Source organism: Egretta garzetta, unplaced genomic scaffold, assembly GCF_000687185.1.
Source record: "Egretta garzetta isolate BGI_Z169 unplaced genomic scaffold, ASM68718v1 scaffold329, whole genome shotgun sequence".
Classification (NCBI taxonomy): domain Eukaryota; kingdom Metazoa; phylum Chordata; class Aves; order Pelecaniformes; family Ardeidae; genus Egretta; species Egretta garzetta.
The window spans coordinates 194,292-211,609 of NW_009269999.1; the positions used below are offsets into that span (position 1 = coordinate 194,292).

The 17,318-nt window shown below is 39.0% G+C and overlaps 1 protein-coding gene across 3 annotated transcripts in view; it reads left to right on the top strand.

Annotated features, from left to right (window-relative positions):
• The window catches only part of CD44 (CD44 molecule (Indian blood group)), a 56,699-nt gene that overhangs the window by 21,530 nt on the left and 17,851 nt on the right, over positions 1-17,318 (top strand). For all 3 annotated transcript variants that reach the window (XM_035902933.1, XM_035902934.1, XM_009647542.2), the window contains exons 3-6: positions 2,276-2,412; positions 3,844-3,915; positions 4,598-4,837; positions 6,309-6,404. In XM_035902933.1, the coding sequence (XP_035758826.1) occupies positions 2,276-2,412; positions 3,844-3,915; positions 4,598-4,837; positions 6,309-6,404 (545 nt within the window). The remainder of the gene's footprint in view (positions 1-2,275; positions 2,413-3,843; positions 3,916-4,597; positions 4,838-6,308; positions 6,405-17,318) is intronic.

A 17,318-nucleotide genomic window follows, 5' to 3' on the forward strand; every position in this document is an offset into this window, starting at 1 on the left:
AAATGAAATGTTTTCCCTAAGGATGCCCCCTGTTCAAACAGTAATCAAGTCAGGACAGTCCTATGGTCTGTAAATACATGAGGCTAGATGACCATGTAATCTTGTGTAACAAAATACATAATACAGTTATTATGCAAGTCATCCTAAACATTCATATGCAGAAAGAGACTGAACTCAGGAGCTGTAAATTTGAAGTTTGCTTTTTTTTTTTTAATCAAACAACATAGATTCATGTTTGTAAAATACTATAGACTTGAAATAAATTTCCATGGATTTTCAACTTTATTACAATCTAAAATAAACAGCAAATATGGAGAAATGGAATTTATCTTCCATGTGCCTGGAGTAGAAAATTCAGTGGAGATTTATCCAGAATTTTAAGACTTTCATTCTGGCACCATGAGAAATAGTATTACCATCCATACTGCTTGCAACTATTTCCTGTGAATTATTTCATTTCAGTTTAGTCAGTGGTGTTTTACTTTTTTAATACCTAATGCATGAATGTTCTTTCCCACTGTCTTGCCAGCCCATGAGCACCGAATGAAGCTTCTTTCAAAATAATAGCATCAGTACGAAGTAATTTGTAATCACGGAAAGGTATATGCACAGTGCCTTGAAAACATAAATGTCATGCACTGCCACTGATGACAGCATATGCCATGTTTATTTTCACAAGCATTATGCCCTGCACAGTGGTGAAAGAGGTGGCCAATATTGCCAGGGAACAATGGATAGAAAATTCTGAGAAGATTTTTCTGTGAGAAGTGGGAATGTCATTTAAAATAGCGCCTCATAAAACTAGGACAATTATTTACTCTGAGGGAAAAGTCCTGCATAACACAGTAGGATGTTCTCTGTCTAATGTTAGCACATGAACGTACTTGGTGTTCTGAATTGACATGCACTACACAGTATGTAGAGGCTAAGGACCAAATCCTAACTAAACGCCTAGGGGTAGACATTTCTAGTTCTTGCATTTATGAGTATTCTGCAACGTGGAAAGTCTTTTCTGAAGTTAAAATATAAAGACAATTGAAAGAAGGAGTAGAAGGAAATGGTTTTGCAGTGGAGAGCTGTAATTTTTCACCAGTGTTACAATTCTCCCTAATTCACAGTTTAACAGAGGACAGATTTGGACATGTAAGGCATGCAGATAGGATCCCTTCTTTTATTCATTCTGGCAAGCCCTCCCACCCTCTTGCTTTCATTTGTTGATCCTGTGCTTGACTAAGGGAGAAAAAATATACTGCATGTAATTGTCAAAATACATGTAGAATGGTGAGTGTATCAACAGACCATAACACAAGTAGGTGATTAATGGATTATAAGGTGTCAACATTGTAGGCTCAGTTGGAAGTGTGAGTAATGCAATTTATAATTCCACCTACAAGAGAGTTTCAGAATTGCGAGTATCTGCGCATTAGACATGTAACTGCAATGGGGCTCACAGGTAAAAAACTGCAAAGCTGTGAAATTTACTCCTCCCTGACAAATTGTACGTCTCAAGAAGGAAAGCAAAACCCAAACCAAACCCCAGTTCTCGTTACCATTCTATCACACCTCTCAGCTAAATACTTTAGAATTAATTAGGTGTTACAGGGTTGCAAAATATGAATAACACCTGTGCATTATGTAGCTCTGTTAACCAGTCTTCACCGAAATATGTGAGCTCTGTACACAATAGCCACATTGTTTGACTGGAAGACACAGTAAGAATTTGTGGATTAATGTGTTGTATTTGAACATTTAACTAAGCTGTCAGCTTTTCCAGAAAGCAACATGTCTTACAACCATGCTCTAAATTTGCTCATGTACTATAAATCGAGCCCCCAACATTTCCCTGTGAAATGTCACTGAGCAGTATGTTATGCTCAAAGCAACGAATATGTGACTCCCTGAAGAAAAAGAATCCAGTCTTTAGTGTCAGGTAATACGACCTCACACTGAATAAAAAGTGCACTTGCCCCCCAGTCTCCCTTTCACTGCATTGCTCTGGAACCGATCATCCTATCTAATAATATGTTCCCTTAATTAAAATGGGTTTAGCTCTTGAAATTACATGCAAAATGGTATTGAGTGGCTGGAGACTGATGTAGCTACATGTGAGAAAGGAACATCCTTCATATATAGAAAGTATGCATAAATGCATGCACATTTTAAAAATAATGTGAGATGAAAATAATGGCTCCTTCTTAGCTTTTTCATATTTGAGATACCTAGAACATTTATGCCATCTGCTGTAATATGGTGTATTCTCCTTTGTTCTTCGCAGGTATGGTTTTGTAGTGGGGAATATTGTTATCCCACGAATCAATCCCTATCATCTTTGTGCAGCAAATCATACTGGCATTTATAAACTTTCAGCAAACACAACTGGGCGGTATGATGCGTACTGTTACAATGCGACAGGTATGTATATGCTTTTACGATGCATTTTAGATATAGATTAATAGTAACATATGTAATCTTCTATATAAGGTACTGGAGTGTGGGCATCTATACTAAATCTCATCTGGTTTTCTGCTGAGAAGAAATAAGTTTTGTCAGCCTCTAGAAGTGTATCTATCTATAATGCCAGCAATGAATCTGACCCATTTTGTCATTAGAGTGTTTTGAACTAAACCATTTTCTGCCCTTGGGTCTAATTTAATAGCTTTAGAATGGTTCATTATAATGGCTTTGGGCAGTGAACCACTGCAGCAGTGAATCTAAAAGACATAACAGTTGCAGGCGATGGCGCTCAGCTCTTCTGTTCATGCACAAATGACCTTCTGTAGCGAACAACAGTTATTTGTGTTACGGGGTGCTAGCAGTGGCTGCCCCCTGCAGCAGCTCCAAGGTGCGGGGTGGCCATCCCAGGCCCACGGACGTGGCTGCTGCTCTCTTGTTTGCAGGTCCATCCAGTATTTGCTCTCGGGCAAATCTCCGTTCAGACATTAGGTAGTTAGATAGCGATGTGGGTCAGAAGCAGACCGCTTTCTTCTAAGGTTTTCAGCTTTTTAATAGTTGGAAATATTTTACTAAATTATTAGGAAAATGTAGATAATCTTGTGACAGATGCTGAACACAGTATTTGAAGATAAAATTGGGACTAACTTCAAGTGTCTTGAATTTCAGTAGGTTATTTCATTCACAGTGGAAACAGATCTTACAGAAAGCTGTAGGCAAAAACATTGATGCTTTGAATGGCAGTGACATTTTTTGATTTTGTTCTTGGTGGTCATTCATTAAAACTCATCTTTGTATTTGGCATAGTATCAAGTGAGGTGCCATCCTCTGTCACCCACAGGTGACCCTTCTTCTGCTACATCCATCCCCACCAGAGCTTTATAACTCCTCCTGAGTCTTTTTCCCCTCCGGCACTATGAGCGGGTGGCTCACACGCTGGCCCTTGAGGGTGGCACTGCAGCCTGCTGGAGCAAGCAGTGCTCACCAGACCAGGGCATGCTCTGCCTGCGCAGAGCCCTCCATGGAAGGGATGGGGTCCCTCTGGCTTTTTAGGATTAGAGCTGCCACTGCTGCCATGACAGTGGGGCTGTCTGCATTGAAACTGGGTCATAAGGCTATTTTAACTGATGTTGATTGCGACCATTTTCTGGAATGGTTGTGGAAAAGAAGTCTCGTTGTTAGCTAACAGAATAATCTTAAAGTGCCCCACCTGGGAAGGAGCAAAAAGGGAACGTAGGTAGATCAATGAATAACGTTTGATTTGGAAATCTGTTTTCAACTGTCCACATCTGAAACTGATGTTTTGTGATTATGTACAATTAATATGGGTATAGACGTGACATTTTTCTCAATTTTCTCAAATTAATATTTTCTATTTTCCTTCTTTTACAGAAACAAGGGACAAAGCGTGTGAACCAATTGAAAAACTAGATACTTCTTTCCTCAATAATCAGGGTGAAATAGGTACTGTATTGACTAGAAAGACCTCCCACTTCTTTCATTTTTAGTATCTGGTTATCTTTTTTTTTGCATAAACAATTGCCAATATTAAAAATCAAGCCAAACATAAGAAATACAAGTCAAGAGATGTTCAACAGCAATTAAATCAATTAGTCACTTGTTGTCTTCCCCTAAATTCTATGGAGCTTGGTTTGTCTCAAGGTGCTACCAAACATTTTTTATACAGATACTTGATTTTTTTTAGCACCTCAGAGATGCTAATGTTTCTTTGACATACAGGACTTTGCAACCTTTCTACATCTCATTTGAGCTGCTGGTTAGAAAAGCAGCTGGAAGGGGAAGAAAACTCTCGTAATAAATTATTTGTCCCAATTCTAAAATTCTGATTGACTTTACGGAAGCCAAGATTTTATGTTCAAAATCAAACTGATCAATATATTTGATACAGAATAGGCCCTATATGTTTGACAAATTTATATGTTAGCATATATACATTAGATATAGTTTAGTGGTGTATGATCTAGAGAGATTAGATAGGATGGCAAAAATGGATGAACTGGTATTAATCCACAACTGTTTCTCTCTTTTTTTTTTTTTTTGTGGGACTGAAACTGTTTAGCATTACTGAAATATAGCTATGTAGCTCCTTGATATTATCAGCTGCTTAATTTCCTCTTTCCAACAGTCATTGACAATGCAGATGGCTCACGATATAATGCAGATGGCACGCGTCACAGTGGAGAGTCCTCAACCTCAGGTGTGGATGATGAAAATGTGGGTAGTGGATCAACACATGACACAACTCCCGTGGATACCTCCATCAGGAGATCCAGCCCCTCATATTATGGAAGCGCTACTCCAGTCTCACAGCTGCCAGATCATTCTTCTGGAGGGGGTGAAAAAGAAACTACTGGAAATGATTTTGGTAAGGACAGTAGGTTGCCACTATATCCCCTTTAAAATTGCGGAGTGAAGAATTACATTGCTAGTTAAAAGATATCATGAGGGAATGAGAAGCACTGTCTCTAATTTGTGTCCTGGTGAAGTAACAGGAGAATGTGTGTCTTTGAAAGAAAACAGAAGCATTCTGAATTTCTAGGGATTTTTTTTTGACTGCATGGGAGTACGAAGCAGCCACACATCAGTGTAGTTTCCCACATATACCTTCACAGGTTGTTGAGAATAGATGATTATAAGAATTTGCTCTTGTATTTATTAAAATATCTATTTCATTTAAGGCTCAAAAACATATCTAGCAGTGACCACAGAGAGGTATGGCTATATAGAGATTAGGATAACATACTCTTATTTGTTCTCTAAAAGGATGAATTGACATTAAGTAATAAGAACAAGGAGGAGTTTACAGTACAAGTGACTTCTCTTTATACAAATACAGGGTTTTTTTTAGGACATCTTACTACAGCATAGTACAGAATGCAGATTGAGATAAAAAGCCAAATTCTGGTTTCATGAGGCCCTACCAAATACAAATGCCATACTCTTTTCTAGGGCATTTTGTGGGGTGGCAAATTAGTGAATTAGAGTGCCTTGCCTGTATCTTGCTTTCTTGTGAAAGTGGTGTGTATTTTATTTCACCTTTTATGTTGCTTGTGTGGCTAAAATTATCAGAGGTCTGAAAGAGTAGCAATTGAACTTAAGGGATACAAATATAATTCATCCTGTAAGTACAGTAAAGTTTACTGCGTGACCTCTGACTACGGGCTTTTTATTAAATCACCGATAACTTACCAGTGAAGGAGACCAGTAGTTTGCATCACTATCCTCAATAAATACTGAAATTAAAAAAAAATAAATTAGCAGAAGCATTAGGTTTATAAAATGACTTTTCACTGATGGTGTACTCATGACGTTATGCCTGTTTGTCCATGTAGTTAGCATTATGAAAGGTAAATCCTAACATTCTCTTCCTAAGGAGCTAGGATCAGAGCCATTCCCCAAGGTGTATGCCAGGTATTTCAATTGCTTGCCATGACAACTCTTATCAACTCTGCTTACATACAGAGTTTAGATTTTTGGACTAAATCTCAGAATATATCTCAGTAAAGAGGGCAATACAAATAACTTCACTCATTGCTCTAGAATCCCTGTCCAGGTGGTGTACAGGTACAATTAGAGCTCAAATCATTTCCAGAATGTTCATTATCACTGTAATACATACTCCTCTTGAAATAATCTTTTGGTGATATCCTTACTATGTTAGTAAAGTAAGGCTATTTGGGGTTGAATTATATGAACAACCTAGTCTCTATCTTTCTTCTCTTCTGGACCAATAAATGAGGGAATAAAGCTTGCAGTATAGAATAACTGAAGTAGTTGTGAGGACTGAGTTGCAACTCAGCTAATGAAATAGTAATGATTAATCCATCACCATACAGATGATGAAGTTTCTCCTGTAACACCTGACATCGCTTTGGTGACGACAGCTGATGATTCCCCTGAAAAAGACGGTGGACAGTATCCTGCGAGTACTAGTAAGATTTCTGTATTATAATAGCTACATCAAAAATAGATTGCATTAAAACTGCTTTCTTCTTCCAGCAGGGCATTCTGGTAAGTGGTGAAGTGTACATCATCTCCAGTCTTCGAAAGACCTTGAATGACAGTGCTTTCCAGACTGGTTAAGTCAGAAATAAGCTTCACTCTCTGGGACATGGGAGCAAACACATTTACTGTATGGTTACTTCAATGCTTATACATGAGTTCAGAAAAATTGTTGGTTTGTGTTTCCCACTGCTTTTTTATCACACCTATTTACTCTATGAGGCACCACAACTCAGCGCAACCAATTACCGCTTGAAGTCAATTTATTTCTGAGGTAGAAAAAGGCATTTTTGTCAATTTGTGATGAAAGTGTCTGTGATTCCAATATATTTATGGTTGTGAATGTGGGTAAACCACGTCAAAACCATGGCTTTGCTCACCAAAGCAGTGCTTTAAGTGGCAGTTCCAATTGCCAAGCTACTTGTGCACTGCAAAAACTAATTTCATCCTTCTTGTTGGCAATATCAATGGGAAAAAACTGGGGCCTGTGCTGGCTCCACAGGCTTTGAGGGCTCAGAAGAACAGTAGCCATTTTCTCTGCTTTGTTCTTGAATAGCTGTACTAAGTGGGAAGAACTGCTTGTGATGTTTCTATCAAATAAGTAGTGCGCAGCAGCTACAGCAAATACAAAACTTACGAAGTCTTCTGACACATTTTAAACTAGAACTGTAGATATATTCACTCTAGTTCTTAAATTTAGGGTGGTAAAGGTCTTTGCCGCAGAAAATAAATTGAACCTAAAGGCAGAACATTTTAATTATACAGAGGAGATCTACAGAGGTATGTCATAGTAAAGGCTGAAGTGATAGAAATGAAAGTTTCTTCCTGATGACTCTTTTTTTCTCCCACCATGGAAGCCCGTGATAATGAGGAATTTGCTGAATTGTTGGTTGCTGATAGATGGTCAAATGGTCTATGTGAGTTGGAGGGACGGTGCTCTCATTACCGTATTTAGAAATCACAGGGCAGAGTAAGCATGATTGTATGTCTTACACATTTAGCAAAAGCATTACTAAAAGACAGAAATCACTCAAACATCTTGTCTCAGAGGATGTGAAGGTTAGTAATACCTTATAAATATGTAGATGGAAAAAAGAACTATCGGTTTGATTTTCCCCCAAGCCTTGGAAGCAAGTAGAGAATTTTCTGGTGCTTATTTCAAGTGAAAGGTTTTACTACAGAATATTGCCAAGGGGGGTGGGGGTGGAGGCCGGGAAATCCCACCTGGTAATAGTGGAGAGTTCGGTTCACTCTGGTGGTGATTTTCCCTGCATATTTATTTGCTTTTGTATGTGTGTGTGACTTAGTACTTCCTTGAGCAGGTGTTTCTGTACCCATTGCAAAAACCTGTGCATTGTTTCTAGGCAGGAAAGCTTTCTGTTTTCCTTTTACTACTTGATTATCAAATGTATTGATCCTAAATACATATGTCCCTTCCTGTTGCTAACAGTTCTGTCTCATGGGCACGACTATTTTACAGAGGGAAAACTAGCTGTATTTAAGATTTAAAAGACCACAAAAACTGTAGAGCTATGTGACAAAAGATACTGATATATGTGTATCATAGAAGCGATAGCATTGGCATGATTGCTTATTGGTTTAGGGTTGATAGATTGATTCTCTGGAAAAAAAGATTATGAGGGTACTGCACCTGGGCTTTTCTGATAGCTTTAGCTATTACTCAGCAACACCACTTTAAAGCCAAACAGACCCATTTCATTTAATTTTACTGCATTACAAACGCATAAGTAATTTAGCACACCCTTCAGAAGTTAAGTATAAGCTATGCATCTCCATGAGAAGTCATCAAATATTCAGTAGCATAGGAGAAAGTTACATGGAGAACAAACAAAAAAGAAGATAAAGCCATGCTCCAATGTCTGCTATTTACATTGTGGAACGGTGCAGGTTCGTTGAAATATCCTGGCCACAATTTAATTTCCCAGAGAAAAATCCCACAGACAGGAAAGATATAAAATTAAGAAATAAGTAAACAAAACTATTTGGCATATGACTTCAGATAGATGGCTAAAAAAAACCTTATCTAATTCTATAGTGTGTAAAAGTGAGAAACAAAACTGGTGGCCCTCCATCTATACTACACACCATTTGTAAACTTCCAAGTTTGGTGAAAAGCTGTCTCTCAAAACACTTCTTTGCTATGGGTTTGAAGTGAGAAATTGCCACAGCTCCTTGTTCTTCAGGTGATCCCCTTTCATTATTGCTCTGGCTTTGGACATTATTGGATGTTCTCCATCAAGTTCACGGTCCAGATTATACACTGCCAGCGCTTTGCCATTGACTTTCTCTCTTGGCTGAAACAAATTTTTCTCTTTGCTATTAACAAGTTATGATTCATCTGTGCCATGGGTCAGATGTCATAAAATTCTCTTGCTGATCGATGAGATACTTCCCTAAGTTATAAGAGCTAGATGCTCAAACAGTAACTGTGACTGATTTTGTTTGTCCATATATAATAGATATTTTTAAGCTCTGGTGGATTTTCCCTTTATTTGGTTTGGAGCATTCCCTGAAAAAAGTCTCATCAATGAAAAAAGTCTCATGTCCACACCTTGGCTGATCTGACAGGAAAGAATCTGCATTGGTATTTTGTGTGTGGAAGCCATGAGTGCATATTCATCACTTAAGAAAATGAACACCTCAGGTTTGTTGTAGAAAGCAGATAGAGGTGAGAATTTTGCTGTGATTACAAGTCAGATGGCAATCATTTAGTCACTCAGTTATTTTCTTGTTAACCATTTTTTTGGCATTATGATTTTGTTCACAGTTCCATCCCAAAGCTCCAAATCTGAGACCACCTGGGTTTAAGTCCATACATTTTGTACACTTTGCAGTTAACAGATAAGCGAAACAGAACTACTGCAGACTGAAGAACATCAGTTTATCCTGTTTGTTCATTAGTACTTTGATTCACAGGTCTTGCATTTTCCAATGCTTTCATATATTGCACAAAAATGAGTGTCTTTGATGTCAGTGTTCAAGGTATTTTTCTGAAATAATTATTTAAAGATTTTTTCTTGAATGAAAAAGAGTTTCTTTCACAATTTCTTTTCTTCATTTTCAAGACATAGAAGATGGTCTAAATGCTGATAAAAGTATTGCTTGTGAGGAATTGCCAGAATAAAAATATTTCTGGAGAAACATTTTGAAGTAGATTTTGCTTTCTTTTGGTGAATATGTGTATCACTTGAAGCACAGCTCTTGCAAACTCAGCTTCTCAGTTTATTGATGAATAACTTTTATAGCAGAGAGAAAGGTTAAACTATCAACTGACTTGCTTGAGGGATTTAAATTTCTGTGGTGTGCATGCTTCTATTAGCTTTGAATGCTTTTTTTCAAAATATTGGGGCATATTTCACATACATTACATATCTTTGTCTGTCACAAGTGGAAATGCTATGTGGAATTCATTGACTTTACCAGACTATCAGAACTAGTAACACAATCTTATACTTTAGTAGAATGTTCAAGCTTCACTTAGGCTAAAAGCACTGGATATTTTTGCTGTTTGAGGAATGTAATGACACCACGTGTTCATACATTCACCTTGCACTCACATCCGTATCAGTGGCATGAGCATGCTCAGGGTGCCGGTGCTAGTGGACTTGACTTTGCTGGAGGAAAGTGCTTCTCAAGAAATAATAACAAGATCTCGGTTGAATGAACCATGTCCTAACAGCTCCAGGGCCTCATCACGACAACCTGGAGCAAGGCACCACCCAGGCTTGGTGGAATCCATTCCCAAACCACTGGTGGTGGTCAAATCCTGGAGAGAAGACGCATGAACCCACACAAGCAACCAAGGGTAAAGAATGTCATGCTAAGAGAGCGCTTTGATTAGGGGCTGAATAACCAGAGCACCAGGGCAGCAAGCTTCAGAAACATTAAGTGGAGGGGGGTTCAATGCGTGGTATACATTAACTGCTTTTTGTTACCTGTGTTTTGAAGTGGGGAAAGCAAAGTACTGGGCTCTGTACGTTTGGTAGCGACAGAGCAGCTGCCCACACTGTTCACGTACTGCAGAGGTATTCCGCATGTCTGAAAGTACACAGGACGAGTATGTGAGTCATTCTATAAAGGAAGTACTTGGGTTTTTCTTTTTTTTTCCTGTTTGGAGGCAATTTAGAAGCAGGCTATTCCAATGAGAAGGACTTGTGGGAGAAAGGAAGAAAGTGTTTTTCAAGCTAGTTCACTGTGCTCACCCTGCTAGAAGAGGACAGGTTATGGTTGGTGCTGCGAGCATGCGTAGGGCACTGAAACATAGCTAAGAGCCACATTGGGGCAGCTTCAGCAGGGCCATGGCAGAATGATGAACCCCTTGTGGGTAGAAGAACCAGGAGGAGGTATGGACCATGGGAAGCACGGTGCTGTACACTCTCTTCTGTGATTGTAAGGCTGCATGTAGGGGAGACAGGAAAGCATAACTGCTGTCAGCAGAAGACCTTGTGGGTTAGGGCTTCATGTCAGATTTAACATCATCACAGCAGATGTGACTTCAAGTGGCAACGGTTCAGATGATGAAGACTCTTCAGAGGAGACGATTTACTCAACAGTGTTTCCAGGCTGGGACAGGAGTGTGGCCCAGGACGAGTATGCTCCAAGTACTAGTAAGGAAATCCGTTTCTCTTTGGATGGTTTCATTCTTCTTTTTCCTGTCCTACCCAGTGTTCCTCCTCCTTTGCCGCGCATACATTGTGTGAGAATTTGATGCTCTCCCAATCATCTCTTGTTTCAAACACATCTGCCATGCCACAGGAAAAAGCTATTTAGATATTGTGAGGTCCATATCCTTAGAAGCACCATCTTCCCTTCCTTCTAGAATTGATGTCTTGTCTCCATTCATACCTGATTTGTGGGCTTCCCTCGTGGCATGTTATGTCTCAAGGAATAATTCCTCTTTGGGGGAGTTTCCACCCTCTATACAAGTGGCACAATTATTTCTGTTTGCATGCCCATACCTATTTGGCTTGATTAGCACAGCAGCCAAAATACTGTGAATTCCTGTAATTTTTCTAAACAAAAATCTCTTTCCATCCTTAAATGTCTGTTGCAAACATATGGAACATTACAATTTGAAATGCTATGTTCTGTGAAAATATTGTGCGTTAGTAATGTGATAGGACTAAAGCTGCGTCTCTCTCTCGATGCTATACTGATACCTAACTGGAAAGTGTTTCTGGTGTGGATTTTCCTGACAGCATCAGGCCAAGGGGAGTGCATGTTTCTTTCAAGTGGAATGGCCATAATTCTGAGCCCAGGTCCTTGGCAGCATTGGCTTCATGGGGTTGTCGGTAGAAGAGAAGGCTAAACTAATGGGTGTGCTTATCTCTGGGTGTTCTTTTTGCCCATCATGGATACTTCTTTCACCTTTTATGTCATCTTGGTGGGTGTTCCTCATTCTGGAGTCTATCTAAGGCTATCTGCTCTCTCCTGCTGGCAAAGCCTCTGAGGAGCTCATTAACCTTGTTGAATGTGAAAGGCTAGCAAAGATCCACAGGGCTTTTTGACAACTCCTCTCAAGGGACCATGTTCTTTCTTGGGACCGCCACTAGTGCTTCATCTGGCTAAGCGTTTGAAGAATGTAATGACACCACGTGTTCATACATTCACCTTGCACTCACATCCATATCAGTGGCATGAGCATGCTCAGGGTGCCGGTGCTAGTGGACTTGACTTTGCTGGAGGAAAGTGCTTCTCAAGAAATAATAACAAGATCTCGGTTGAATGAACCATGTCCTAACAGCTCCAGGGCCTCATCACGACAACCTGGAGCAAGGCACCACCCAGGCTTGGTGGAATCCATTCCCAAACCACTGGTGGTGGTCAAATCCTGGAGAGAAGACGCATGAACCCACACAAGCAACCAAGGGTAAAGAATGTCATGCTAAGAGAGCGCTTTGATTAGGGGCTGAATAACCAGAGCACCAGGGCAGCAAGCTTCAGAAACATTAAGTGGAGGGGGGTTCAATGCGTGGTATACATTAACTGCTTTTTGTTACCTGTGTTTTGAAGTGGGGAAAGCAAAGTACTGGGCTCTGTACATTTGGTAGCGACAGAGCAGCTGCCCACACTGTTCACGTACTGCAGAGGTATTCCGCATGTCTGAAAGTACACAGGACGAGTATGTGAGTCATTCTATAAAGGAAGTACTTGGGTTTTTCTTTTTTTTTCCTGTTTGGAGGCAATTTAGAAGCAGGCTATTCCAATGAGAAGGACTTGTGGGAGAAAGGAAGAAAGTGTTTTTCAAGCTAGTTCACTGTGCTCACCCTGCTAGAAGAGGACAGGTTATGGTTGGTGCTGCGAGCATGCGTAGGGCACTGAAACATAGCTAAGAGCCACATTGGGGCAGCTTCAGCAGGGCCATGGCAGAATGATGAACCCCTTGTGGGTAGAAGAACCAGGAGGAGGTATGGACCATGGGAAGCACGGTGCTGTACACTCTCTTCTGTGATTGTAAGGCTGCATGTAGGGGAGACAGGAAAGCATAACTGCTGTCAGCAGAAGACCTTGTGGGTTAGGGCTTCATGTCAGATTTAACATCATCACAGCAGATGTGACTTCAAGTGGCAACGGTTCAGATGATGAAGACTCTTCAGAGGAGACGATTTACTCAACAGTGTTTCCAGGCTGGGACAGGAGTGTGGCCCAGGACGAGTATGCTCCAAGTACTAGTAAGGAAATCCGTTTCTCTTTGGATGGTTTCATTCTTCTTTTTCCTGTCCTACCCAGTGTTCTTCCTCCTTTGCCGCCTTCCTTCAGAAATGTCTCTTTCATGATTTGAAAAATTTTATGAGGCCCATATCTACAGAAGGAGTATCTCTTCTAACACTACATCAAATTAACTTCTCAGTTTCATGCCCATTTGAATGCATGCATTCACTCATGTTTTTCCAAGAAAAAATATTTATCTTTTTTCCTATTTTTTCCTTTTGTGTAAAACAGTGTTAAAATAATTCCGATTCTTGTTATTTATAATCTGTATCTATACAATATTAGACTTCCTGTCTGTGGAAGAAGATGTTCAGGCACAATTTGGGCAGGCAAACCCCAAGTGCCCTTTTCATTGTGAAGTGTCTCATACCTTCCACACCCTTCCCATGCACTCTTCTAAAATCATCTCATTTATTTTGTGACCTCAGATGTTTAGGCATGATCCAATACCACAACTCAGATATTTTAATACATAGTCTCATTTTCCTGATATGAATAGTCCCACAGTGATCATCTGATGGCTTTTTTAACTAAAAAGCCATCCATACCTAAAATAATTTTGTCTCCACCACAGTGAAGATCAAAGCCAAATGCTGTGTGTCACTGAAGCACACAGTCTGCTACTCAGCCTTATGACCAGGGAACGGCCCCAGCCCTGGTTTTGGGGTTTTTTTTCATTATAGATGTTGCCATTAATGACTATATTCTAAGGCTATTATTTGTACAAATACAATAATCTGTTCCTTTTCTGTAATTTAATTTAAGCACATCTTAATGTGTCTTTTTTCTGTGCACTTATTTACTCGGTAGTGTTTATAAATCACTGTTTATAAGCATTTTTTTTTCTGAAGATAGTGGAGTATTTGGGTTTTTTTCAGCAGTGGTCTTTGTTTTTAGAAGAAAATACAAAATGAGCAAGTCATGTTGCTTTGGGATCTTCTATTCTTTTGACTACATTTTGAGTATTTCTGGTGCTAATTTAGTTATCTTTGAGACTCTGCATTGGTGACTTATTCCACATGGTGCATTGCATTCCAACTACCTTGTATGGCCTAGCGGTCTGCATGCTCCTTCGGTGAAAATGTTTACACTGTCTGATCACGGACTCTTGTGGGAGTTTCATTTTCTCTGTTCAACTGTATTATAACTTTCTTGACTAATATTGGCTTCCTGGTGGCTGTCAAGGTGCTTTCGTTTTTTTGCTGACCATAGCTTTTGAGCGCAGTGGTGGATATTTTAACATGGATCTGAGTACTTCTTGAGCACTTAGCAAGCATGTTTTACATGTATCCAGGCATCTACCATATTCTTTAGGTCCAGCATTATTCTTCAAACTTGAGTTTAAATGTCTGTAACTGCTGTAATGGGTGCACTACTTCTGCTAGACATTATTCTTCTATTGCTTGTTTCCCAGTTCTTCTTGGGAAACTTTGCATCTGTCCAATGCAAAGAAAAGAATGACTGGTTTGATGTGAAAAGATTTGATAAGAAGAATAGAGAGACTACAGTTAAGCTATGCATGAATTTCCATTTTCCATCACCTTTATGGCACACACTAACAGTAGAGTAATAGTGGTAGATGTAGAGCATGGTCAGCGTTGAATCCTCCATTCTCCTAACAGCTGTGGACTCGCAACACAAAACACTTCTGGAAATCTCCACACAAGATCATTGGAACCCTGTCTATACAGATGAAGAGGAGCAGTATCCTAGCTCTGCTGGCAGGGGTAAAGAAATTAAGCTTTTCAGATAATATTCAGATTTATGACATAATTCAGTGAAGTGTAACACTGTTATGGTGCAGCTGGTTGTAATTCCCATACCATTAGCCTCAGTTCAATATAATACCTTTATATTATTTGTACTAGAGCCCTCAGAGTTGGCATCTATAGCATTCATCTGTCATTCCAAGTCTATCTTTTGCATCTAATCTTCATTAATTGCCACTCTTATTCACGTCTCTGGGATTTTTAAACTTGCACTAGTGTAATAAAACTGAGCAGACTGTGACATTTGGTGACCCACCTTGTGAGGAAAAAAATTCCCTTTTTTCCACTTCAAAATTACTATTGTAGAATCTGAAGACAAAAGTCAAAGAAGGGAGCTAGTGATTCAAATACGTGAAACTGTGCTACAAAGGATTATTAACTACTTCCAGATCAATGGGAACATTTTGCTACCAGTATTAGTGCCAGTAGCCAACTGAGATACTGGAAGTGTTTCAAGCCTACTACTTCTTTTCTTCAAGCCTAAAAACCTCTGCAGGCAAAGGCTTACAGTGTGCGTTCTCCAGCTATTTTTGCTGTGTGGCTAAATAGTTTCCAGTTAAACTTTTTGAAAAGCATAGCTGGATATGAGCTTCATTTTTAGGATGTTTGGGCTACAATGCACAGCTTTACCCTGTTTAAGGAGAAGTGCAAAACTGAATAGCTGCAGCCACAGCTATATACAGCTGGATTGGGGGCCAGCCTTGTAATTGCGTAAAATCAGATTGTACTGAAAACAAATGCATTTAATTGGGAATTGTGGAAAGCTGCCTTATCCCTCTGTAAAAACAAAGCATTTTCTACATCCTGTAGTAGTTCTTTGGATTTATACGATCTGCCTCCAATAGCTCGATACCTGTCTTTCTGGTTCTGAGATGGTTTTCTACAGTCGAAGTTTATACAATTGGCATCAGAACAGGTGCCAGTTATTATTATTTATAATAAAATTATAGAAATAATATAGAAATAATTTTTGTGATAACTTTCTTTTAGTTCTGAAGTATTGTTAGATCAGTTGTATTCATACATTAGTTAATTTTAACTTTTTTTACAAGATAATCTATATGTATTTGGTTTAATTACGCAACTAATGAATTACATTTGCATGAGTGCCATCTTTATGAACATTTCATTGCCTGAATGTGCAGATAAATATTCCTCCAGTTTTGCTTTTTTTGGGAAATAGCATGGGTTTCTCTAGCTGGTGACTTATAGCATGTGTAACAGGTCCAGCTCTTTCTTTGCGTGCTCTCATTAAGGACATTTGCCTTATCTTTAATATATCACTCATGGAAACATTTGATACCTAAGGCAAGCATTCATCTTAGTGTTACAGGTATTCTTTTTTTCTGGTGTATCTTTTCTAAGCTTTTTAATGTTCTTATGGTGGTGGTACTTCAGGTGATTTCTGGATGCATCTTCTGCTATGTAAACAACAGCAAATGAAATAGTGAGCAATGGATTTATTTTATCAGTAAGAGCTTTAATTATTACTGACTTAAAAACAAGTATGCTTTTCAACTTCAAATATATGAACCTACTTATTCAATTCATCCAGTCCCAGAAGAAATGACAATTTCCCTGGAGCCAGCCTTGTAATTGTGCAGTTGAGATATTAACTCAAAAGAGAAAGTTCATCATCTTTTTCACTTTTAAAAACCCAGAATACACAGAGTCAACAGTTAAGTTAGTATTAATAAATATGAACTAGCTGTTGTTTCTCTGTGTTCTTCCACTCCTTCTCCTACAGCTTTTCTCTGCCGTTGGTCATTGGGATACTTGCTACCTGGTGATGCTTTTGTGTCATAGGGTTTCTAAAGGACTTTTGTTTTCTTTCATCTTTCATTTCACATCAAATGCAACAATGAAAAGAAAAAGCCAAAACACAAAAGCCAAAGCACCCTTGTTGTGTAGATCATGAAGATGAGACTCATGTGACTGGTGTTAGGTATTTTGATCGTTATTGATTCAATCATCATCTTATCAGCACTAGTTACAAGTGAAAATGAAAAACGTCAAGGACCAACCCAACATCCACTATTACACAGCGTTCATTCTGGATGGATCAGTCAAGAACAGGACCCTGCAAATACCACTGGAAGTACTGAACAAAATGAATTTACTGTTGCAGGTGAAAATGATATTGAAAAGGAAACTTCTCATACAGGTAATATTACAGGTCACATTGTAGTAAATTATCAGGGTTTACTATACGTTTAGATTTAGGATTTTGTTGCTAACAATTTTGCTTTCTGAGGCCGTAACAGAAGTTCTGGGAATAAACCTGAGCAATTCTGATTTTTTTTTTTTTTTCTTTTAAATGATCCTATTCTTCAGACCTGTTCC